Source organism: Ctenopharyngodon idella, chromosome 22 (assembly GCF_019924925.1).
Source record: "Ctenopharyngodon idella isolate HZGC_01 chromosome 22, HZGC01, whole genome shotgun sequence".
Lineage (NCBI taxonomy): Eukaryota > Metazoa > Chordata > Actinopteri > Cypriniformes > Xenocyprididae > Ctenopharyngodon > Ctenopharyngodon idella.
Genome location: NC_067241.1, coordinates 23,068,466 through 23,094,473, shown reverse-complemented (window position 1 = coordinate 23,094,473; position 26,008 = coordinate 23,068,466). Strand labels below are relative to the sequence as shown.

General features: G+C 39.6%; 1 protein-coding gene across 5 annotated transcripts; it reads right to left on the bottom strand.

Annotated features, from left to right (window-relative positions):
* Positions 1–267: 267 nt before the first annotated feature.
* si:ch73-181d5.4 (death-inducer obliterator 1) lies at positions 268–26,008 on the bottom strand. 5 transcript variants are annotated; one of them, XM_051878976.1, is made up of 15 exons: positions 25,691–26,008; positions 22,436–23,200; positions 20,289–20,460; positions 18,609–18,890; positions 13,222–13,552; positions 8,409–8,772; positions 8,068–8,227; positions 7,883–7,966; positions 7,672–7,806; positions 7,325–7,472; positions 6,442–6,919; positions 6,184–6,325; positions 6,005–6,094; positions 5,692–5,887; positions 268–4,532 (listed from the first exon to the last, which is right to left on the bottom strand). In XM_051878976.1, exons 2-15 carry the CDS (start codon positions 23,194–23,196, stop codon positions 823–825), a joined length of 7,053 nt encoding a protein of 2,350 aa, XP_051734936.1. In that variant the 5' UTR covers positions 23,197–23,200; positions 25,691–26,008; the 3' UTR covers positions 268–822. The 5 variants fall into 5 exon arrangements, with proteins under 5 accessions (XP_051734936.1, XP_051734934.1, XP_051734935.1 ...); XM_051878974.1 differs by having other exon boundaries at positions 22,436–23,196; XM_051878975.1 differs by having other exon boundaries at positions 25,836–26,008.

Sequence of the window (26,008 nt, the reverse complement as noted above, 5' to 3'; positions counted from 1 at the left end):
AATCATCAAACATTAAATTTCCACATTCATCTTAAAAGTGGATGTTTTGGAAAGTGCCGTGGCAAGTTTTTGTGCCATCTGGTAGTTTAGTGTAAAGTAAAATCAATTGCACCTTTTACCCCGGTGTGCCTTTAGCCCCGTTGTACCCTTTGTAGTTTTGGAACCACATGGGTGTGAGTAAATGATGACAAAATTATTATTTTTGGGTGGAGTATCCCTTTAAAAACAACAACAACAACTAGAGATCATTAAGTGCACTGGTCAGACTTTGTGGTTCAGTTGTTTACTAAATGAAATCAGTGGAAATAGACAAGGTTCCATTTTTTGAAATTCTGAAATACTTACAAATGTACATTTAGAAAACTACTTAAAAATCTATGAACATAAATGTACACTGCTATTTATAGCTCATGAGAACATTTTTGCAATTGCAAGAGATAAAAAAATAAAAATAAAACATTCACAGACTTTAGTCGGTAGCTTACATGAACATGTCCTGCTTCCACAAAACAAAACAAAAAACAAAACATTTTTTTCGTTTCTTTTTCAGTAATCAACTTAAAGTTGACATGGCAGGGTGAGCAAACTGTCAATCTTTCAAGAAACATCAAACAGATTTATCAAAAACTGCTTCACTTTCCAGAGCAATGTATTCTGACTGAGATCTATCAGTGTACAGGCTTATAACAAGGTCTGTCTATGCTTGAACTTGCACATATTTAAACCTTCAGATGGGTTGTCTTGTTCCTTTATTCCCCATCCATTCTACTTTTCTGACTGAATCAATAGCTCCACTGTCATATTTTCCTTCTCTGTTGTTGACTATCTCCACATATTTGGCCTTTTTTCATCTCTACATCTGCCATTCCGTCCTCTTGCCCTTCTGCATGCCCGTCCATAACCTCTGTCCTGAACACTTGGTTCTGCCGGTCTACTTTCATACTCGACTCTTTGTTCCTCCTGAATTAAACGTTTTGAGTTATCATGTGGCTGAAGTTTAAAACTGTTACCAATGCTTGGATTCTCTTCACGAACGCAATGTCCACTGACGTCCTGTCTTATGTCAGGTAGTCCCTGTGACCGGTCACATTCGTTGTGGGAGTTACGTCTGTGTACCTGGGGAGTGTTCAGATTAATTGGACCTCCAGGTGGGGTGGGGAGTAGACCGGATCGTCGTAAAGGGCGTATATTTGTCTGTTTGGGTTGGCAATCAAAAGTTGTGTGTGGTTGCCCCAAATTTTGAATCTCACATTGATTTTGATGTAGTGGTTTCTTAAACTGAGTAGGGGTGATAGTGGAATGGCTGGAATGAAAACCAGATGAATGGACTTCATTATGGTCGTCAAAACTGTCACAATTTTGAGGTGAAGGTCTTCTCTGTCCATGGAAATCAGGAGATGGTTCTCTCTGGCCCAAAAACTGCTGTGGTGAATCAAAGCGAGGTCCCCTCATTTGTACATTCATTTTATGACCCCTTGCAAGAAATGTCCCACCAATGCCCCTTCTTCGTCCTCTAAACTCAGATTTTTGAAGCCCTCGTGGTTGACCTGGCCCACTTGCCAGATCTTGAGCGTGTGTTGGAGCCCGTCTTGAAAAACCTGTTTGTATTCTGTCTTCTGCATCCTCTGCAAATGTTTGGTGGCAGTTAGGGCTTTGCACTTCACAAACATCTTGGGGGGAAGCATGTCCACTTGCTTCAAAGCCTGAGGACTGGCCCCTGGGCTGACCAAATTTAGGATTTCTCAGCTCTTCTGATGGTTTCCACTTATCAAAGGTGGAAGGTTGAAAATGCTCTCTAGGATTAGGAGGTCTGAAATTGCCCTTGTGCACAGGGACAGGCCCTAATAGTGACTCTCTTTGCTGAAACTGGACAGATTCGTCCTTATGAAAATGTTGCCCCGGCGTGGAAGATCTAAATTTTTTGTCAGTTAATCTACCAGGCTCTTGAAAATTGCATTTATGTAACTGGGCAGGCCTGGGTTTCTGACTTTGATGGACCTGTTCTGTCTCTTCCAATGAAAATCTTCTGAGCATGTGGTTCGAATGTTTTTGGCGATCAAACTTGCCACGCTCCCATGTGGGGAATCCTTCTTCTTTTTGAGATGCACAAGGTTGAGTGTTGTGGTCTGCATCATGCATAAAAAAGTCATCTCTATCATTCTGAGGCAGTTCTCCGCAATAGAACTGATCAGTGTCAGATTGAGGTAAGTTTCTATGTTGTGAATGGAAAGCCCTTTGAGGGTAATCTCCTGAATGTAATTTGTCTGTCTCATTATGGAAATAATTTGACCTGTGAACTGATGGCATGCCTCTCTTTTGATCAATCTGGCCATGCTCAGAAAAATGAGCTGTTCGGTTATGTGGTGGCTGGGTAGATGGACTTATGGGATCATGGTGAAATGTTTGTGGCTGTAATGCTGGTGTAACTCTTTGTAAAGGCAGGTCAGTATCACCATGGGCAATATTACCCGTGGCGCGCAGGCAGGGTGTAGGCAGTAGTGGTCCTTGTTTGGAAGACGAGTTCATTTTGCTTGGGGGCAAATTCTCTCTCTTCATTTCAGATCGGCTAGAAAATGGCTGATTTTTGTCAAATGACTTATTTAATAGAGGCTGAGAACAAGCTTCCCCTGGATTCTGGAATGTCTGAAGTCCCTGGCTTTGATCAGCCTCATGTTTTATATTTAAAGAACCACCTTGCTGAACTTCTGCCAATTGTTTGTCTTTACAGTTCGTCTCAATTTGTCCTGCAGATTGCATGCTATCACTGCCTGACACCTGGTCAGAGTCATGTTGTGAAGATTGAGTGCTATGCTCTGACAAAGGTCCAGGCCCTTGCTGGTCAGTCTTACGAGACTGGCCACTGTCATCCTGTGAAGATTTGTCCCTCCGGCTTGAGTGTGAACGATGACTTCTCCTCCTATACCGTGAGGGTGAAGATGAGTCTCTGTGGTGGTGACGATGATGCCTGCTCCTTAATGATGTTGAACTCCTCCTGTCACTGTAACTTCCCCTAGAGGGATGCTCTGACGACTGTCTGCTTCTATGGTGTTTGTCTGAGACATCCTTTGAGGATCTAACTGTATGTGATGCTCTTGAAGATGCCCTGTCTTGGTGGTATGAACTGTGTTCATGCCACGACCTCCTTCTTGGTGACCTAGACGTGCTCAACGTGGACCTTCTACTGCCTCCTTTTTTGTAGTTATACTCTGAACGTGAGCATTTAGTGTTCTGTAGTTGTGCAGTTTCTGGTGTCCCTTCTTTTGGCATTGCATTATCAGAAGCCAGTTTCTCTTTATTGGTGATTAATGATTTGTTCACTTCTATATCCTTGGTCTCTTCCAAGTTTAATAATTTTTGCGCACTTTCTTTTTCTACAGCCTCGCATTCAGCATCATCAAATTGCACATCCTGGCTGGATTTTCGACAGATCCGTGGATCCCTATTCTGATTAATTATTTGACAATAGGGTGTTTTTTCTACTTCTTCCTCTTCATCCCTGCCAAACGTTGGTGGTGGTGACATCAGAGCATCAGAAACAGAGAAATGGGCCATGGAAACACCAATGGCTTCCTTCTGAAGGCGTAGATTTTCTGCCTGTTCTTCTAACTGTCTTTTCTGTTCCTCTATCTGCCTATTCAACTCTTCAAGAATTTTTTGCTGCTCAGAGAAAGTTGGACTTAAAATTTTATCATTGTAATGTGAAATTTTATGTTCAGAGAGAGTGGATTTGTGAGGTAAAGCGTTACTTGTGAGGTAATTTTGCATCTCCTCAAACACTGTCTCGTCCTCTGGATCATAGGCTACGTCACTTGTAACTGTAGCGGTCTCTTCCATATTTTTAGCCTCTGAGGATTTGGGTATATTATTTCTGACAGTATGCGCATTGGCAGCTGCACTGTACTCTTCCTCTGGGTCATACGGTCTATCATCATCATTATCAGTGGCTGCAGATGGAACTTTAGGCTCCAAAACTTCACCTGGACTGAAAGAAACCAGGGCCTCATTAGAAATAGCTGGATCATACTCCTCAGGATCGTAAGGCCTATCATCATCTAACTCCATTGGATCATCATGTTTGGACATCTGTTGATAAGGCTGAACCATATCTGTTGACGAGCTTATATTAAACTCTGTGGCATCAGGGGGTTGTTTCTTTGGACCAAATAATGTGTTAAGTATGGTCTGAAGTGGGTCTTTGGATGGGCCTGCGTTTACAGATGGGGTGGGTTTCGACACAGATAACACTCTAGATGGGCCACACAGAGAGCTGGCAGAGTATAATGGGTCTGGTAACCCAACTGAAGGTAAAGATCCACAAGGATTTGAGTTGAGGAAGATATCAGCATCACAAGCCTTAATGTTATGTTGTCCAAGATCATTTAGTGAGGTAGAATTGCTGGTTTCCTTTCCATCCACACAAATCAAGGACATAGATTTCTTTTCGCCAAGATCTTGTGGCAATCCCTCAGGGCGCTTCAGTTTCTGACATACTGCTAACCCTATTAGGATATTAGGGTGATCCTGTTCAAGCCCTAAGAGAAGTCATAACATAAAAGGTCAAAATCATACCTGATGTCGAAACAGATCAGTATATGTAGTAGGGGTGTGACGAGATTTTGTGCCACAAGATCTCGAAATTATGTGACGAGATTTCTGTTTGACGTGAAAATCTGTCTAGCAATATTGTCATGACGGAGTGTGAAGATGAAATTAGCATAGAATATGCAACCGCTACATTTACATTATGCCTCCACTGTCATTTTGCTTTTTATAGAAATAAAAACCATTTCATTCAGTTGGATAACGGTCGCTTCAATTCCATCCAGCTCATCCAACACGAGCTGCAGAGTCGTACGTAGTGCAGCAGGAATCAGAGTTCACTGATCACGTGACGAGAGTAAGTGACAAGATGCCTGACAAGACCATGGCAGAGGATTCATTGCACAACAGAGCCTAAGCATCTGATAAATGTCTTATCTTGTAGAATTCGCGCTCAGCACCGCCACTCCCTATTCACAGAGTACGCGTGAGCGCAAAAGTAAAATGCGTGATTTCAATAAATTTTGAAAGTGTCTCCCTGATGCATGAAAATATATCCCAATATGAAAGCTATCTTAGGCTGGACTGTGTAGTTACCATCTCTTGGCTCTGTATCATGCTTGAAGAAAAAATTGTGTCTCTATTTGCACTTTGAATATTGAGAGTATTTTGATTATGGTTGCACTTATTAGTTGTATTAGTTGCACTTAAGACTAAGAGAAAATTGTGTTATTTTTATTTATACTGTTTTTATTTCTACAATCAATTTGTGGAAAGGAGTTCAGTTAGGAGGTCAGAAATTTTAGAAACTCATAATTCATGTACAGTAAGGCCTGAAGAGACTTGTACAGGAGAGAAGCCATTCAGTTGTTTGAATGACAAAACCTTTTACAATGTTTGAGTATTGTTGTCTTTTACTGCATATGATAATTCATACTCAGAAAGTAGAATTGAAATATTCATTACAAGATGGTTAGTTAAAACATTTTAAATGCACCTGCAGTCTAGTCATGCATTTCGTAATTGAGGACTTCTTAAAAGTACTGTGTAAATATCTTGTCTCGTTCTCGTGAACTCAATCTTGTGTCTCGTCTTGTCTGGTGAGCTAACTGTCTCGTTACACCCCTAGTATGTAATATGCGCATGATATACCTGGTCCCTCTATGGGAAGTAGTGCTGCAGGGATGGACTGTTTTGCACACAGCGGAATGAGGTAAAGATCTTTGATGTGTTTACAAATATTAGAAACAACCCCAAATCTCCTACGACTGTTGAAATATGAAAACAGGGACACATATGCAACCTCCTCTTCATCAGAACTTGGATGAAACCGGATTAATGACAGCTCCTGTAAAGAAATAGTGCAAATAGATTTTATCAAGGGCATTTACCTAAATAATGTGCATTTAATATAATTATTATTTTATTGATGTTATTAATAATACATTTGAGGTCAAGGGCTTACCTTTGCCTCTGATGTCTTTATCAAATCAACATATTCCCAGACAGTCTGAGGTAATATCCTGCCTCCAACTTGTATAGTGTCTGGTAAGTCCTAAACAGAGAATGCATACATGTAATACCCAAGAAAATGTATCTTATTAAAATAATAATAATCATTTAGTTATGTTTAAAAAGGCCAACCTCTTTCAGAAAGTCAGGAGAGCCAGAAATTAAGTATCCCTTTGTGACGAATTTGGCCACAGTTGGCATGTTAAGAAAGCCTTTCCATAAAATGTTCTGTTTAGATAAAAACTGCCTTGTTCCTTTATCACAATCTGCCAGCCTTGAAAAAAAAGCCACATGATTAGAATGCATTAGAAATATTTGTGCCATTTAAGTTCTAACAATTAATTGTATTATTCATTGTTAAAGTTACATCTAAAACTTGTCTGCATGCACCTTGTCGTTGAGCCATATGAAGTGTCCAGTGAGGCTGGTGAAGGTTTCATGAGAATAGATTTGGGCATTACAGCAGGCGAATGTACAGACACATGTGGTGCCAGTGTCTCTTTAAGAGGGTCCATGACAGCCTTTACTGGAGGTGGATGCTGGTGTGGGGGGGAGACAAACTCTGGGCCAGCAGATGATGGCAGAGTTTGTCGGTATTGTGCTGTACGGGGATCTCTTCTGGAGATGGACACAGTGGGAACTGAAGGAATCAAAACAGGAGAGAAATCTGCAGATGTTAACTTTGAGTCCAAGTCCTCTGCATTAGGGGACGCAGGGGACTCAATGATATCAGAGTCCAGTGCTGGTGAATCCAGTGCTTCATCTTTCATCTGAACAACACATGAAGGTTTCTCTTTTTCTGTGTCTTCTTTCACTGTCTTAATCTTGGGTTTCTTGGTTGCAGGATCATTATCAGTTGTAACTTGGCCTGCAGGTAAGAAGTCTTTAAGTGTGGGGCAGGGCAGCAACTTTAAAACTGTTTTGTTTTTATTTTTGACTATCTCTGGCCTTTTGCTTGACATGCAAGTTATGGAAGAAAGTTGCAGGGACTATTTGTTTAGGCTGTGGTTTGCAATACTTATATACTACATATAGCTATTGTTCTGGATACTGATTGGTCAATACAGTAATCCAATCATTTTAAAATATATGTCAAGTAGATATAAAGTATATATTTTAATACATATCATAAGCCATTCTAAATATAGTAACAGCTCTGATGCGCAACACCTGTACTGGGTATAACAGAACCCACCAATAAGTTTTATCAGATGAAAAAAAAAAAAAAAAAAATGCCAAATGGCAAAAAAAAATGTGTTTTAGAAGGTCATACCTGTACATATCCTGCAATTAAGGTCAAAGAGATGGTGTTTATGTTCTGATGTTGTGTCTTTCAACATGTTGCTGATTAGGTCTGGAGCCTCTAAGATCATTTCCCTCGCAGGAGTCTGCTTCGGTTGAGACAGAGACTGTTTCTCTACCTAAGGATAGACAAAAGGCTTTATTGCTTGATTGTTCAGAGGAAGAGAAATGCCACGGTGTTCTAGCAGTTAAAAGAAAAGCCCTAATATACTCTAAGATTGTGTAGCCAAGCTGCAGTGGATGATTTGCAATGTGTTTGTCAAAGTCTTTTGCTAACTTTGTCTAAAATTCAGCTAGAAGCCAACACTATCAACTCACTGAAGGCGTGGTTGTGCTCAATGGCTGTGTGGGCTCTATGCTCGTCACTTCCTCAGGAGGAGCAGAAGGAGGTTCTTCCATTTCCACAGAACGAAGGGATGATTCCTCCTTCACAGAAGAGTCAGCAGTGGTTTCCTGTCAAAAACAGTCAAAAATGCTCTACATCAACTTACTTAACATGAATTTTTTTGTGACCAATCCAATACTTTACCTCAACAGATGTCATGTCCTGCTGACTCGAATGAATAAGCCTGACTGGAGATATGTTTCCTTTCAAAACCTGATGACACAGTTCCTGAAAACATATTAAAATCAATAGAATAAATATAAGACTCCACACATTATGAAAACAACATTTAAATGAAGTAAATACAAAGAAAATGTACATAAAATAACCTTGTTTTGGGGATCTTTCAAGCTGAGGATGAGACACTGGTATTTATTCTTATACTCCTCGTCTGTGGTGTAACACATATTGAACAGCTCTTTCTCCATGTCCACAGCCAGCTTTTCAATTTCATTCTCAGAAATGTTCAAATCATCACTCTGATTTAACCTAAAGAAGATGATAATCACAAGATTAGAAACCTCTGTAAGCAGCAGCTACAAGGACAAGCACACAAATGACTAAATGCGGATTGAATATAGAATTCCGGTTATCATTTTAGGCATAGTGGACAACAAAGCCATAAGCATAATTACTTATAATGCAATAAAGTTTCATGTGAACCTCTAACCTTCTGAGCAGAATTTGACTTAGAGAGCGGCGGATGTTTTGTCTGATCAGGAGAGGACTGTCCACAGCAGGCCTTTCCGCTGAGGCTCTGCTGGTCACAAGTTCTGGAGCTCTGCTGGACTCAGCAGATGCCTTTGTTTCAGAAGGCTTTTTAGTGAAGGTTAAAGGGCTTTTACTGAGAGCCCCTTTCAGAAGCTCTAGTCGTGGAGAGCCTGGCATGGTTTTCTTTGCTCTTCCTGGAGTGGACTTCTTGATTACTGGGGCTGCAGGAGTCTTTTCAGAAGGGGGAGCATCCAGAGTCAGATCTGAAAGTCGGCTCTGGGGTGTGCTGGTAGTGCTCTCAACTTCATCTTTGTCTTTAATGGCTGAAAAAATAAACAGAATAAAGAGAAGGATATAAAGATATAAAGCTTTTGGAAAAACACACGATGCATTTTAAAAGTTTGCTTAAGGACGCTTAAGAAGCAAGCCCATTTTGGGACTAATTATGAAAATTGGGACTGTAGGTCGCTCACCTCAGCACTGCTGGATACTGGTTTGATCTCTAATTCAAGACACCACATGTGTGTATCATTTACCAATTAAAGATGAGTCTATTCAGTAATTTAGCTTTTATGTGTTCAAAAAACAATGCTGTAAAACCAAACTGTACATAATGATTTAATGTAATTAACTTGACCAAAATATAATGTGTATTGTCGCACAAATAACTAAAGTAAACTATATTGCCAAAAAGTTTTGGGACGCCTGCCTTTATGTGCACATGAACTTTAATGACATCCCATTCTTAATCTGTAGGGTTTAATATGGAGTTGGCCAACCTTTTGCAGCTATAACAGCCTCAACTCTTCTGTGCAGGCCAGTCAAGTTCCTCCACACCAAACTCACTCATCCATGTCTTTATGGACCTTGCTTTGTGTACTGGTGCACAGTCATGTTGGAACAGGAAGGGGCCATCCCCAAACTGTTCCCATAAAGTTGGGAGCATGAAATTGTCCAAAATGTCTTGGTATGCTGAAGCTTTAAGAGTTCCTTTCACTGGAACTAAGGGCCGAGCCCAACCCCTGAAAAACAACCCCACACCATAATCCCCCCTCCACCAAACTTTACACTTGGCACAATGCAGTCAGGAAAGTACCATTCTCCTGGCAACCGCCAAACACAGACTCGTCCATCGGATTGCCAGACTCCATTGCTCTAGAGTCCAGTGGTGGTGTGCTTTACACCACTGCATCTGAAGCTTTGCATTGCACTTGGTGATGTAAGGCTTGGATGCAGCTGCTCGGCCATGGAAACCCATTCCATGAAGCTCTCTACGCACTGTTCTTGAGCTAATCTGAAGGCCACACAAAGTTTGGAGGTCTGTAGCTATTGACTTTGCAGAAAGTTGGCGACTTCTGCGCACTGTGCGCCTCAGCGTGCGCTGACCCCGCTCTGTGATTTTACGTGGCCTACCACTTCATGGCTGAGTTGCTGTTGTTCCCAATTGCTTCCACTTTGTTATGATACCACTAACAGTTGACTGTGGAATATTTAGTAGTGAGGAAATTTCACGAATGGACTTATTGCACAGGTGGCAACCTACCACGGTACCACACTTGAATCACTGAGCTCCTGAGAGCGACCCATTCTTTCACAAATGTTTGTAGAAGCAGTCTGCATGCCTAGGGGCTTGATTTTATACACCTGTTGCCATAGAAGTAATTGAAACACCTGAATTCAATGATTTGGAGGGGTGTCCCAATACTTTTGGCAATATAGTGTATATCCAGTGAACTTCAGCTTTTAACGAAATCTTTTCAATAAAATGTCATCGTGATAGTTATTGAGCTGTATAGACGGCATTACATGAACAAGAAATGGAGAATTAGAGATTGGTCTGTAGAGAAGAATCAAGACTACTTTTCTTCAGAAGGGGTCTAACAATTGCGGTTTTAAAAGTTTGTGGACATTATTCATGGGTAATAAGCAGTTCACCACTGTTTTTAAGGAGTTTAGTGTGTAATGGGTTGAGAGGGCAGCTAGAGGAATTCATATGCGAAATGACCCGTGTGGTTCTGGGGCTGACAGATGAGAAAGTGGACAGGTTTCATTCCAGAGCGCTAGCTGGGGAGGGCTTACAAGTAGGACAATCTCCATTTTCCACCACAGATTTGGTGAGCCGCAGCCCTACAGATCAACCGCTTTGCCCTACTCATTTCCTGATATCATGATTCTGTGTTGTGTAGCTTTCTCATTTGTTCAGATGCAAGAGTTTTGATTTATAGAAAAGCCTTGTGTTAGAAAACATGCCAGCTCTTATATACAGGCACTTCTGGATTTTTTTAGATTCTACTTAAGCAGCAAGGAAGTACTGGGTACTGCCTGTTTCTCACATGATCTGTTTGCAGTACGTATGCGGTACATGTTTTCTTCAGAGCTCATATTAACTGGTTAGAGCATTCACACATTGCACACGGACGATGCAGGAGCGCCGCAGAACATTTCTATTTTTATCGAGTCTATTTTTGCTGACCATAAAGTGACAGCATTCTTTGTGCTCAAAATGAACGAGAAAATGTAGTAATTTCGCCATAAATTCATAATTAAAGTCTACTGTGTTTACCAGTCTACCAATGTCAACATTTGAGTTTGTGTGAAACAGAAATATTAGTCTATCCTAAAAATAGAGTGATCTGTCCTGATCCAATTGTCCACTGTCCACAAGTTAAAGGTAAAGTCTACTTGTAATTTGTTTTTCAAACACGATTCCCAAATGCGGCCCATGTCTGCCACACAAATAGCTCTGCATCAAACTCAATGAATTAGAATAGGCTTTATGCCAAACATCGTATGAAAGACAGGAAAACTAGTCTCATCGCATCTGCTTGTCTGAGAAAGAGTTAACGGCAGCATGAACTGAAGCAGAACAGCTCTATATTTAACAAAGCACATATAAAAGACCTGAACCAGAAGTGACGCGACCCGTTTTACAGAATATGGAAGTTTGTTGCACATAACCCGCATCAAGTTTGGTACTGCTTGTGATGCAGAAATGACAGACTTGTACTGTAACACATTCTCAAGACCTCACACCCTGTTTTAATGGTGGAGACGCTGCGTTTTGTAGTTTGGTGCCATCTGTATGTGCAAATGTCCTTGTTTGTGCTTCATGTGAAGTGAAACAAAAGAGGATCTGAATTAATTTGTTATTGTTGGTGCTTTAAAGAGATGAAATTCTGTAGAATTGCATACAAAGGAGGTATTTTGTTGTTATTTTAAAACATTAAAACAGAAATACATGCATGATCTTTTCTGGGATTTTGATGAATTATTGGTGAAAAAATGCGTCTCCTAAAAAAAGCATTTAATGTTGACATGAAATATGACAAACTGTGGCAGCCCTTGATCTTAGCTGTGGATACTAATATTTGATCAGTGAGTCCATGTAACAGTGTTTTGACAATGTCTAAGGATGTTTTTGTTTTCACATTTGGTCCTTTTCAGGGTTCTGAGCATGGTTTGCGTGGTTTTTGGCCCATATTTAAACACTCCAAACGATCACACCCTAAATGTGCCCTTGTTTCATAAGCGACTGTGTAAGATTTCTTGAAATAAATGTGTCTGTAATGTGGTCACACTGTGCGATGTTGCTCATGTATTTTTTTTTTTTTTTTTAAGTCAAGTCACCTTTATTTTAATGCGCTTTATACAACACAGATTGATTCAAAGCAGCTTTAAAGGGATAAGCATGTAAATAATGATCAATGACACAGCTGTACAGCAGCTCTAAAACAAAATACTGTCATTGTTCAGCTGAAGTCAGTTCGGTGTTGATCCAGTTCAGTTCAGTTCAGTTCAAGAACTGTGTAAAGTTCATTAATTATAGAATGAGTTTAATTCAGCTATAATCAGCTCTGGAGAAAACATTGATGTCATCATCCAGGTCAGTTCAGTTATCATTCAGTGTCAGTGCAGTCAGATCAATAATATTGATGAATATTACCTGAATTTTCAAATGGAAGAATCTGTGTAAATACTAAATCTGTGAAATATGATCATCCAATGATTATATCACTCCAATGACAAAATTAGCTGAGCTGAGGGGAGGTGAGTGTGCGTGAGAGAGAGACGGAGCACATTTACATGCACACCAACACGCTGATAACTACCAAAAATCAGTTTATTGAAATGAAGTTTTACCGATTTATATATAATAGTTTTTAAAAGATATCAGTATTGACGTGACAAGGTAACATCCATGTATCCGACTCTTGAGTTTTCCAATTGTGAATTGTGTTGTGATAAATATGTGAGTGATGTTAGATAATGCATTAAAACCCACAGAGTACTCCAAAATGTCAGCAGGAAAATTACAGATTGATTGTGCTCTCATGTTTGCAGTTTCTGCGACTGTACTGCCTGAGATGAGAAAACATTTTTATTATCTCTTGGGTCAAGAAAGGGTCAGAACATAATATATTATCTCCTTCCCTACTGCGAAACAGGGCTGGATGCACTTAAATCTGCAGTAATGACGATTTCCTCTCATATCACATTTATGCACAGGTTAAGGTGTTTACATGCTGGGTGAAATTGTAAATGGCAAAAACCTAGCTGTGTCGATCGGTTTATGCCTAAGCCGTTTATCACTGTATGCAGAAAATTACTGTATGCAGATAAAGGAAAGAGTTAACATGTTTACACAAGTGTGTGCACTGGTGGCTTATTAAGAATGCACATGTAAACAAGATCAGAGTGAGAGAGAGAGACCAAGAGAGAGTGAGAGAGAAAGATCTCCTTGTGTCTGTGAAGAGAGAGCACATGATACATACTGGGTTTGCAATCTAGAGCAGGAGATGATGATGCGGCTCGCTGTACAGGACTTGATGATGCGGTTGGCTGTACAGGAGATGATGCGGTTGGCTGTACAGGAGATGATGCGGTTGGCTGTACAGGAGATGATGCGGTTGGCTGTACTGGAGTTGATGATACGGTTGGCTCTACAGGAGCTGATGATGTGGTTGGCTGTACAGGCTCAATGACTGTAGCTGAACACCGTGACTCTTCATCCATTTCTTCTTGTTTGCTCACATGCTCTTCCTGTGCAGGCGTCTTATTGATCTTCACCTTGAAAAGCTTTGCAAGAAATGATCGTTTCTCGCTCTGAAATGTGAAAGCATAAAAGTGAACACTGGGTACACAGAGTAACAAACACTCACTTTAACGTGATTCAAAACGTGATTTTTACGACCTGTGTATTTTTTTATTTTGTTAATCATTTAAATGCATTGCATTCTTTGAAAGTGACACTCATCAATTGTTCACTTCAAATATATTATATATATAAACTCTGCAAAAAAAGAAACGTCCTCTCACTATCAACTGCATGTCTTAACATGTAAATATTTGTATGAACATAAAAAGATTCAGCAACTGAGACAAAGTTTCACAGACAGACATATATGGAATAGCGAGTCCCTAAACAGAGCGGGGGTAAATATGGAAAGTAGCAATCAGTATGTGGTGTGGCAGCAGCTGCTTTAAAGGGGACCCATTATGTCCCTTTACAAGATGTAATATAAGTCTCTGGTGTCCCCAGATTGTGTCTGAAGTTTCAGCTCAAAATACCCAACAGATCATTTATTATAGCATGTTGTAAATGCCCATTTTTGAGTGGAAGCAAACACATGCTGTTTTGGTGCATGTGTCTTTAAATGCAAATGAGCTGCTGCTCCCCACCCTGCTTTCCAGAAGAGGGCAGAGCTTGTACAGCTCATGTCTCGGATACTCAGCCAAAAACGACAACATCTGTTTGGTTTTGATTATCATATCTATCACGGCCACACTCATATGACATTGCAGTTCTTCATCATCATCAAAGTTTATTATCTGCATGTGTTTTAAAGCTGTATCAGTCTAAACTTCTGATTTATGGTTTTCTGAGCCCACACATCTGAAGCACACGCACAGAAAGCTGTCTGTCAGACGGCGCATCGCGTGGGTATTAAACTAAGTTCTCTTTCACGTTATTGCGCTTAAACTGTCAAATACACACAAGGTTATGTCAAAAACACACAAAGTTCACAAACACAGTTGGTTATGTCTGTGAAAGTAAACAGCAGGGAAAGAAATCACATGTATATTAGATCTGTGTATTAAATTGACAGCAGCGTGATATACTGTTAATATGAACTAAACAACAAAAGAAAAACAGAAAAATCACTCAATGCTCTTGATTAAATAACTTCAGTAGCTTTAATAAGAACAAATTTCTTACTTGAATACTGCTGTTAAATGCTCGGCAAGGAGATAAACATGCGGACTGTGTACAGCTCACTCAGTGGAGGAGCTAAGCTAATAGGGCAGATTCACCAGTAGTGGGTGGGGCCTATGCAATGTGATGTCACACTGAAGCACATTCCTGAATGGCTCATTTTAAAACACTGTTTCAGGTTTATGGGGGGGGACAAACGGAGTGGATGGACTTTTACCACAATAGGGTGGTTGTGTACACACTGCAGACACATAATTTTGTTCAAAAACAATATAAAAGTGAATTTTCCATAAGTTCTACATCCCTTTAAGTGCTACAGTTCATCTCATCCTCATGGACTGCAGCAGAGGTTATTCCACTCTTCCACCAAACACTTGCAGGTTCTTGAACACGTCTGGTTTGGTACATAGTTTGGCAATGAAGGACGATCAGCTGTCCTTCTGTCTCCTTGTAACACCGTCTTAGGCGTCTTAAATTACGGACATTGCAGTTTATTGCTCTGTTCACATCTGTAGTCCTCACGCCTCTTGCAGCAGGACTATAGCAGGTTCACACAGATGATCAGGGACACTCTGCATTTTTCTGCTGCTGTCCTAAATTATTTTTACTGTGACCTTAACAGTCTACTGCCTGTAAATTGTCAGTGTTTTAAGGACTGTTCCTCAGGTGCAAGCTTGAATGTAGCTACAATGACTAAAAAAAAAAAAAAGCACCAGTCATTTGTAGTGGTGTCTGAAACTACATTATCAAGTGTCTTTTAGCAATGGTCAATACTGTCAAAAACTTTTTTCTATATTGACAGTTTTGCTAAGGATTTTTCTTTTTTTCCCCAAGGTTTCAGGGCCTTTTAGGGTCCCATGATCAAAAATTTGGCACGTCGGAGTCGTCGGCCATTAGGCCAGAGCAGAGCAGAGCGTGATGGGTTGGGAGGCTCTGCAGCCCATTTTATGTGTGGTGCATATATTGTACATGATTTCTTTCACAGATATGTGTGAAATGCTGTACATATATAGATCTCATTGAGTCAAACAACTTTCATACAGATATAAGTTCTGCCCAACAGGATGTCACCCATTTTGTTTTTCATGAAAAGTGAATGCAGTGAACTTTTAAATTCTCCTCCTAAGGCATTCAAGTCATCATCAAACTTAATCAAAATTATACCAATATTTTGATGATAAACTGCTAGAAGATTGTTGATATGGTGAACACTTTAATAGCTAGGCAATACATTTAAGGCAAAAAAAAAAAAAAGAGAAGAGAAACAGAATGTGTCAGACACATGCAGACTTTTTAGCGACACATACTTGATTGTCTAGATGAAAATTACTCAAATTTATCATCAATATTGAGAATTTTTTTATGATAAATATCAATATTTTTTATAGTCCAGCCCTGATCGCAGAACTGAAGTGTCTGCTTGAGGTGGAAAAACAGCTAAAAAAGGTCTACTGAAGGCTGTTAACATGCTTTCAAGACACTGAGTCCAACCCACTGCACTGCACTGCACCGCACCAGTACTAGATCCTCGATTGAAAGAACATTACTATGATGCAAAGGAAAAGCAGCGTGCACAGGAAATGATACAGGCAGAGCTGATGGAAGAATCTGGTGAAGGAAACACCAGTGTGCCAGAGAAACGGACACGTACAAGTGATGAGGTGCACACTTCCTCGCTTTCTGGCATGCTTGACAAAATTCGTCATACCTATACATGACAACGGCTTTCTCTGGCTCAGCGGCAGCAAAAACGCAGATCTGAAAGGTTTAATAGATACAGGAAAATCGTTGTCATATGGGAATGAGATTGTGTGGGTGTTTGAATCGAGATTGCGACCTTTAACGATTAATTGTGCAGCGCGCTCTCTCTCTCTCTCATATATATATATATATATATATATATATGAATGAGAAGTATCTGGCCACCTTGAGTGTTCACAGCATTAAATCTGGCCCCTTTTTAAAAAAAGTTTGGACATCCCTGATCTAGATGAACCAAAAGCAACAATCCCCCTGAATGAACAAAGATCCCTTCCCACTGCTTGCGTGTCATACACACAGGTATTCATCTGCCCCAAGCACCAGCACAGACAGTGAGGGAGTGTTCAGAGCAGTATCTCGTGTTTTGGATGAGAAGAGGAACCGTCTCTCCTGCCAGAAAGATGAACTTCAAAGAGTTCTTCAGGAGAAACCTGACTCCTTTAGTTGAATAAAAGCAGTTCAATTTTCTATATGTACAGCAATTACATTAAAATGTGTAGCTCTGCAAAACTTTGTTCTTGACTTGAGGCTGCATTTGCTGTTCACAGTTTGAGGCTGGGTTTACGTCTGTTACTGCTTTTTTGCACTGTTGTTTTGCATAATTCAATTAAAGTTGAAATATGTTTACATGTTTACATAACATGAACAGAATAGAGGCCTGCTTTGCCTGATGTTGTGTAGCATAACTTAATCTTTTTGTATTTGCATGATGCTAACCTAGAGCTGCTGAGTTCATTACTTTACTAGTGTACATTTCGAAACGCTTATGACGTAACAAAACCTCGTTTACTGAAAGCACGTGACTTTGGCATTTTGATACATGCTCAGAACCACTGATTCGAAACAAAAGATTCGTAAAGCTTCAAAGCTTCATGCAGCAGTGTTTTGAAATCGCCCATCACTAGATATTGTTGAATAAAGTCGTTATTTTGTTTTGTTTTTTTGGCGCACAAAAAGTATTCTCGTCGCTTCATAAAATTAAGGTTTTAAGTATGTCTTTAGTAACTTTCTGGGTGTTGAAAGTGTTAATTATCTTGCTGTCAATGGAGGCCTCACTGAGCCATCGGATTTTATCAAAAATATCTTAATTTGTGTTCCGAAGATGAACGAAGGTCTTACGGGTGTGGAACGACATGAGGGTGAGTAATTAATGACAATTTTCATTTTTGGGTGAACTAACCCTTTAAGATATTTTCCATCATATTGTGTTGTTACTTTCAATAAAACTGTGACGGCTTGTAGTTTTTCAATTCAGACTCATTACATTCATGAAATTAATTTACAATTATTAACAACAACAACAACAACAAAAAATTTAAAATAAGTTTGTTGTTTTCGGTTTCAGTGCATGCTGTATTTCTGGTTTTTGCCCAGAATTTTCATTTCAGTGCATCACTACTTAATAAACTATTTCATTATTCAATTATTAAACTATTAAAACAGAGGCTTGTCAGATGCTTTGCTTGGTCCTGAAGTACTCATTTAACATAGCTGGCTAAAAAAAAAAAAAAAGAAAAAGTGTGCGCTGCAAACTACTCATTCGTGTTTCTGTCACCTTGCACTTCTTACAAGCGTGTTTGAAAAAAAAAACTCTCTCCAGATAACGAACCACATCGAGTTTTATTGTGTTGGCTTGACAAAGCCTCCTGCTTCCTGCTAACTGACTGCTTCCTCTGTCAACTTCCCAGGCTGATAGAAGACTTTTAGTTAACATAGTTTCGGGTAAAAGACAATACTCTGCTGAGAGTTTTGGATATCAGACAAAACAGATGCCTTCTGGTAAAGAGACTGGATCCAATATTCCTGGCGTGAAAATTCATTTAAACACTTTACAAAATTACTTTTTTTTTTTTTTTTTTAATTCTTCAATAGAAGCATGTCTTAGACATGAATGAAGGGAAATCAATCACTTGATCTCATACCTATTCACCCTATGTACTCATCACAGAAACTGCATCAGGTATATGACAGTGAATGGGCTTTATAATACATACAGAAAGACAAATTAATACATACATAAACGACGCAAATGAAAAATGCTGTCATCAAAGTTTAGAGTTTCGGCATTGGACAACAAGAGAACCCCTGTATAACAAAACCACACATTCCCTCTGTAAAAACCGGTGTTATGACTTGCACCACAGACGGGAGAGACAGCTCTGTTAGGGAGGAAATAATCATTACCTTAATAGACGGTTCAGTTGGTGGAGCAGGGGGTTTTGACTCAATTTTGGGTTCAGAGAGAGACTTCATGGTCACCGCTGCATGACGCACAATACACTGATGACCGCAGTACACCGACTCTGACAGAGCGTCATTACTGCAACCTGGACCAATGCATTTAGGAGAAGCAGCCTCCTCCACCTTCACCTTCTCATCCACCATCACATTCATCTCCTCCACCTTCACCTCCTCCTCCACCTTCATCTTCACCTCCTCCTCCTCCAGCGGCTGCTCGACCCCGACCTGAGACATAACACACTGATTAGATAAAGTCATTCTGTGGCATCCGGAGGACTTTTGACAGCTACAAGGCTTTTGTTAAAACTACAGGACGAGCTTTCACATGTTTGCATTCCTGCGCAGACATTGAGTGCGTTTACATGCACGTTCTTAAGCCAATTATGCTTAATAAGCCGACAATGAACATGGTCATGTAAACGCAGTAACCCTTTTTCTTTTATTGGAGTAAGGTCATAAATGGCTTAAGCATAAACCGGTTGGAATAGGTAGTTTTTTGCCTCTTACCCTGATTTCACGCAGCATGTAAACGCATTAACCTGCTTTCCGTCGGCTTATTGAAGTGCGCATGTGTGATACGTGACAGAAACGCATCCTTAGTGCAGATTTAAATGCATCCAGACAAAGCGAGTGTTTTCCAGGAAAGGAAGAAGGAAATATAGGCTATTGTAAACGCAGACTCTTTCAAGACCCAGAAAAATGTAAAAATGTGTTCTCATTTCTCGTGCAGCAGAAGTAGTTCAGTCAAAACGCTGCATCTGTAACTGCATGAGAGAATTATATATGAGCCATAAGTTTCTCGCTGACATGTTGCAAGATTTTTTTAACATCACAACTGACTTAACATATGAAATACTCGGAGTCAGATACGCAAATGATTATTTTTGACGTCACTAATCGTGATTTATTAATAAAGTCATGTAAACGCAGTTTACTTGCATTGTCAGTTTACTGGTTTGCATGTAAACGAGGGAAACTGGTTATTTCAATAAGCTGATATTTGTAATGTAAATGTGCTCATTCAGATCAACAGAGTGGTGCTACTAAAAATGAAGTAGGGGTGTTGAAGTTTTTGGCGAAAGGGAACGCCACAGCCATCTTTCTCTGTTTTCTCGACTAATGACAAAAAATGATTGGTTACGGCTAGACAAGACTGACTGAAATGTTAATCAATAATAACCTTATGGCTAAAAATGTCTACAGTTTTCAGTTTTCAAATTTTTCAATAACATTTCTAAAATATGACTAAAATGGCAGTTGTCACAGTTGTATTGTCCCACACCTGTATGCTTTTCCCTTTTTACACAAAAGATGATCATTTGTGTGTACAACGAAAGACTTTTAGCATATCTTGTTTTGTGTTCAACAGAAAACAAAAGTCACACAGGTTTTGAAGGACATGATGGGGAGAAAATTAAAAATGTTCATTTTTTAGTGAACTATCCTTTCAAATCCTGCTTGGTACAGGTGAGAATTCAGCATAGAAATGCACTTTCCTTATAAGACACTGATGGAGACTGAACAGTACGGGTTTTAAATCTTTTAGACTGACTTTGTATTTCTACTGAAACTCAAACTATTACACCTAATCAATGACTGAACTGCAGAAAATGAACAGATTACCACATGGCATGAGCTGATTTGCTGTTGTTTGCTAAAGTTGTCTCGGCGGTCGGAGCACGAGGGACAGACAAACTCTTCTCCGTTCCTCTGCGGGACACCAGCACCGGCCTCTGAGCTGCTGACACAGTCCACGTGGCGCCACTCTCGACACAAGCCACAGCAGATCATCAACCTGACAATATCAATATATGAACATTTCAATAAATGCATAAAGAATCTTCATGAATGTAGGTAATGCATCATATATTAAAAAGAACAGGTAAAAATAAAATAAATGTTTGAGGAAAAGGATAAAAATTGAAATTGAACTCAGAGTCGGGATGTGATTGATCGGCCGATATGACTCAATCAGCAGAGAAACTCATATTTCTGCTTTGCTGAAACACATGAATAGTGTTGGACACGGTGAATCAGTCACTAAATCAGTCTGTCAGCAGTGACTCTGATCACTTATACATTTTAAATCGTGCTTCATGTTTTATAATTTAACAATTATATTGTCAATTGTTGTTATATTATTTTTGCTTTTTTTCCGATTTATGATAGCATGAAACATTTAACATGAAACATTTAAACATGCACATCAAGTAAAACACTACTTATTTGTTATGCTATTTCTTAATATGTATTGTAATCTGTTTGTCCTTATTTATTGATGTGATATTGTTCTGTACTGCACTTTGGTCAACCTCGGGTTGTTTTTAAATGTGCTTTATTAATTAACAATGAATTAATAAATATTACCCTGTCTGTCGCTCAAACATGTCAGAACTTTTCTTTCCTTTTATATGGTCGGTCCATCCCTGCTCACTTTACAACAGAATTCACTGCAATGCAGCGGAAAAACTCAAACATGTATTGATTGATTTGTTTGGACTCTGAATTCTGGATTTTTATTAGCTAATATTGCATCCCCTTCTCAAGTTAACATTTTCTGCAGGAAAAAATGTGGACACAAAAGTATGAACTGCCACAAGTAATGCATCGTTTGCTTGATTTAGCATAAAATACTTGTGGAGCAACATGGTTTTGGTATTTACAGGTGAAGCTGCTGAACTGCATCTGATCTGCAGCAGTTGAAGCAAGCAATTAACACTCCACAACCATTAACCAAGGTGCTTAGCACAAAAACAGACCCTCACCTCTACTTCAGCTGTTTTCTGATCTAGCTTTCTAATAAACCTGCCACTGTATACTGTAAATCATGCTGACTCAGTGTGATGTTGCTCATTTGTGGTTTGCTTTGCAATTGTTGCAGTTTGTCTGCATTTAATTTGTCACTTACATTACTGTGACTTGAGTACAGAAAAAAATTGAGAACCTCTTAAGAATTTTTCAAGAATTGCACTTGGAACAATGGAACGTTCTTATGAAAGTCTTTAAGGATTTATCTTATGAACCTTCTCAACTGTTTTCTTATGATTTTTGTGAATCCAGACCCTAGAGCCTGGGTGTTCTCACATGTTTTCTTGAGAATAAAATCTACTATTTTTAAAGTAGTAAACATCTCGTGCTCATTCTTAAAAATAAAATAGCAGTGAACATTTGACCTAACATACAAGTTTGGAAAGACTTTGGGGTCGAGTTTGAGTTTTTGGAGGAACTATCTATTTAATGTTCATCAGCATCCAGCAATTTATTACACAGCTCTCCGAAATGCTTGATTCTGATTGGTCAGTCACAATATCCGGGTAACTAAAACCGGCACCACTTTAATGTTGCTCAAATGACACCACATAACTGGTGCCATCTTGAGTCACTGTCTTATTGCAAAATCAAACTACACAATCAAATAGGGCTGCAACAAAGATTATTTTGATAAATAAATCAATTAGTTGGCCAATTATTTCTTCGATTAATCGGATAAAAAATTTCTCCAATTTTCTTTCTATTTTATTTTATTGACAAAACACACTATTCCACATCCAGCCCGCTGGCACTCATTCAGTGAAGTCTGAAGTTTATCGCAGACTGTCAGGACGAGCCTTCATGCAAAATAACACTTACAGATAAGGATATAATCGTAAAATGAAAGTTTTGCTTTGAGGAAACATATCACACATTAAAGAGCACAGCAATAATGATTTTCATTATCGATTAGTTGTTGCAGCCCTACAATCAAACCCTGAAGTCAACGTGACGCTCACCTGTCATTGTGTCTCTGCTGACACGCGGAACACACAGCATCCTGATCCATCCTCTCAGTGTCATTATCAGAGCACCGCTCCTCCTCTTCAGCCTGATGCTCTTCCTCACAGTCTTCCTTTGCTCTTTTAGCGCTTCTTCTAACTCCGATGGCTTTCCGAGCTCCTGCTGCGGTGACAGAATTTGCCGCTCTGTCTGTGGAAGAACACACATCTCCTCCTGCTGAAGTGATATCTGTGTCATCTTCCTGTTCCATCAGTAACAGCGGCTCTATATCCGTATCTTCTGTAGCTTCCACATCACCCATCTCTCCATGCTTGAGCTCTTGTAGCCGTCGAGCCACTGCCCGCTTACGGATCTCCTGGAGATTGAGATCATCGCTGTCTTCAGCTCGATCCGACACAACTCCTTCACCGACACGCTCCTCATCTGATCTCAGCTCCGCAGAGACGCACTGCAGCCCTTCTGCACTCACCCAAGCGTCATCTTCATTCTCATCTGTGGGTGTGAGCGCAGGCACCAGCACCTGTCCTCGACCCCCGCGACCTCGCTTGGAGGCTACAGAGTTCACGCCGGCCTCTGCGGCCCGTTTACCTCGGCCACGACCCCTGCCACGACCCCTGCCTCGACCCCTACGGCGCGGGGCGGGAGGGCTGCTGTCCACCGAGCCAACGGCTTCCAGGAACTCCCGTCTGGCGATGGTGCTCCGGCGGAAACCCCAGGACTTAGCCGAGGCCTCGGCGCTGGAGCCGTCCTCCTCCATCTGACTCAAGGGACGAAAGCAAAGAAACACAACATTAACTTCCACTGCACATGACCCACTTCAAAAACAACTAAAGATGAACAACTGCATAATCTGAGTTCCAATAAGCATTTTTTCTTATTGTTAAAGTTCTGAAATGATCTAGCAGTGTCCGTTTCAGAAGTTTAGCAACACTAAAGGCACTTTCAAACTTGTTACATGGGAATTACATTTTCTTTTGGTTCGGTTCACTTTCACAAGGCAACATTTCGAAGTGTGCCAAAAAATGTTTATGCAAGTCACATGTGAGTAAACTGATCTCTCACTGGTCATCTATTCACCTGTTTACATTGCTCATAGTGTTGTTACACATACTCTTACACAAATGTATCCGAGCCATCATTCCCACTCAAACTGATAAATTTATAGACAGAGAGAGGTGAACTCAAGTCTTCATCGTGTTTCAGAGATGAAGACAGAGATGAAGAGGTGCTTACCCACAGAATTAGACACTACTGCTTTTTACATAATGCATCGCTCATTATGAGTTAATACGGCTTAGTTGGTTGGGACAGATTGCTTTCTCACCATAACTGAACCGCTTAGGTCAAAACCACCTCATATAGTCGATCTTGGACAGAATGTTATGGTGCAGATTCGAGTGCAACTGCCACATTCATATATGCTTAAACGAACCCAACTACTTGGGAAAATGAGCCAGGTGTAGAAAACAAACACAGTCAGGTGTGAAAATGCTTAAAGTCGACTGTCAAACCACAAACAGACCTGCAGACCACAATGTTTCTCATTCTTTTTTTTTTTCTTTCTTTTTTTTACTGTTTATCCCAAAGAAGGCAACAGAAAACCAGAATTAACCAAAATTTTGAACCCCTGTAATGTAGTAGTGTTCAAACACAGGCTAAATGACTGGTTTTGTCATTTTCAGCACCAATGTAAGATTCGATCTAGCCCAGACAGACTTGCATTCCTGCAATTCTGACTTTATTTCTCAAAATTGTGAGTTTATATCCTACAATTCTGACTTTATATCTTGGAATTGCCTGCTTATATCTCACAAATCCTAGAGAAAAAAAAGTCAGAATTATGAGATAAAAAGTTGCAATTATTTTTTAAAGCTGCAGTGTGTAAATTTTAGCGGCATCTAACGGTGAGGTTGCGAATTGCAATATAGAGAAGCTACGGTGGCTGACACAGGACAAAGATGTCGTTGTCTGAGACAGCAGAAAGAAGCTAGTCAAGCAAACACGCTCTGTAGAGCAGTTTGTCCGTTTAGGGGCTACTGTAGAAACATGCAGGCGCAAAATGGCGACTTATGTAAGGGGACCTGCAGTGTTTGAGATAGAAATGACTCATTCTAAGGTAATAAAAACATAACAGTTCATTATGTAAGGTCTTTATACACCACTCAAAACATGTAGATATTATAGTGCATTTCTATCAACAGATCGTAAAACATACACATTCTACCATGGAATAAAACAAGTCAAAGGTGCAAAGTAAACAAGCTTCCATAGGAATAACCAAATTAACCACATATTTAAGAATCAAACTAAATGTCTTTTTCTGTTCTGTCTGGATTCAATACTGGTGAAGGTCCGACTGCTATGAACATATAATTTTGCAGCATTTGCTTATTACAAGCATCTCACTTTTATTTAGACCCGCATTATTACACATTAGACTACATCAGACGAGCTGATGATCGTAATTCTGTACTTCATACTATTACTTATTTAAAAAAACGATATAATAGCGAAAACATAGTAAATGATTCCCAGGTGAAAAAAAAAATACTTTAGTAATTTATAGCAAATACTATAGTGTTTTTGAATGATACTATAGTAAAGTACTTGAATGAATTTGTTGTGGTAATTCTATAGTTGCTGTGGTAATATAACAACTATAGTAATATAAACAAATTACTTTACCCAATACTGTACTAAGTTTTTTTACAACTATATAGTATATTATACTACAATACACTACAGTTTACTGTAGTAAAAACTAAAGTATACTACAGCATTTATTACAGTTGATCAGGTCACTATAGTTAATACTACAGTATGCTGTAGCATTCATTAACAAAGTGTTGTAAATACTATAATATATACAGTATACTACAATTTACTATAGTATGGTTCAAAAACACTATGTTATTTACTATAAATTTCTATAGTATTTTTTCACCTGGGTTCGCAACGTTCTTCTCATGCTAAAACATGAACACTGGGTCTAATATGCCATTTCTCATCAATCTAATCCAAAAATAACACCATATCATCATGAACTGCAGTCAAACTCAGAAATTAACAGACCAAAATCGCTTTCATTTAGTCAGAGGTCTCTTTTGAAAGGTATGTGTCCCGCGAGCGGTGTAGTAGAACGATTGTTAAAACCATAATTAAAATTCCACATGATTTATATAAGAGACAAACAGCACATGACAGAGAGAGCTAATGAATAAACGGTTAGAAATGCAATACTCCTCGCTCACCCACACTATGAACTAAATTCTTGTTCAGCTGAAGGCTCACTCAGTTCATCAATGGTCATGTTAAAGGTTCATCTCTGTAAGGTAATCGCTGCAGTTCGAGCTAGCCGTTGATTTGTGAACAGCAATGGTATAAAATAAAACTCACGCTTCAACGCAGGCTCGCTCCGCGCTGCGCAATGTCTGCGTTTACATACACACTTTGATTTATGTAAGTAAACTTATTAGTAATTAGTAATGTATAGTGCACTCAAACAAATAAACGCGCACTGTTCTTCCATTTTGTCCATGAGAGGGGCGTGACGCACTGAATGAGGTGGA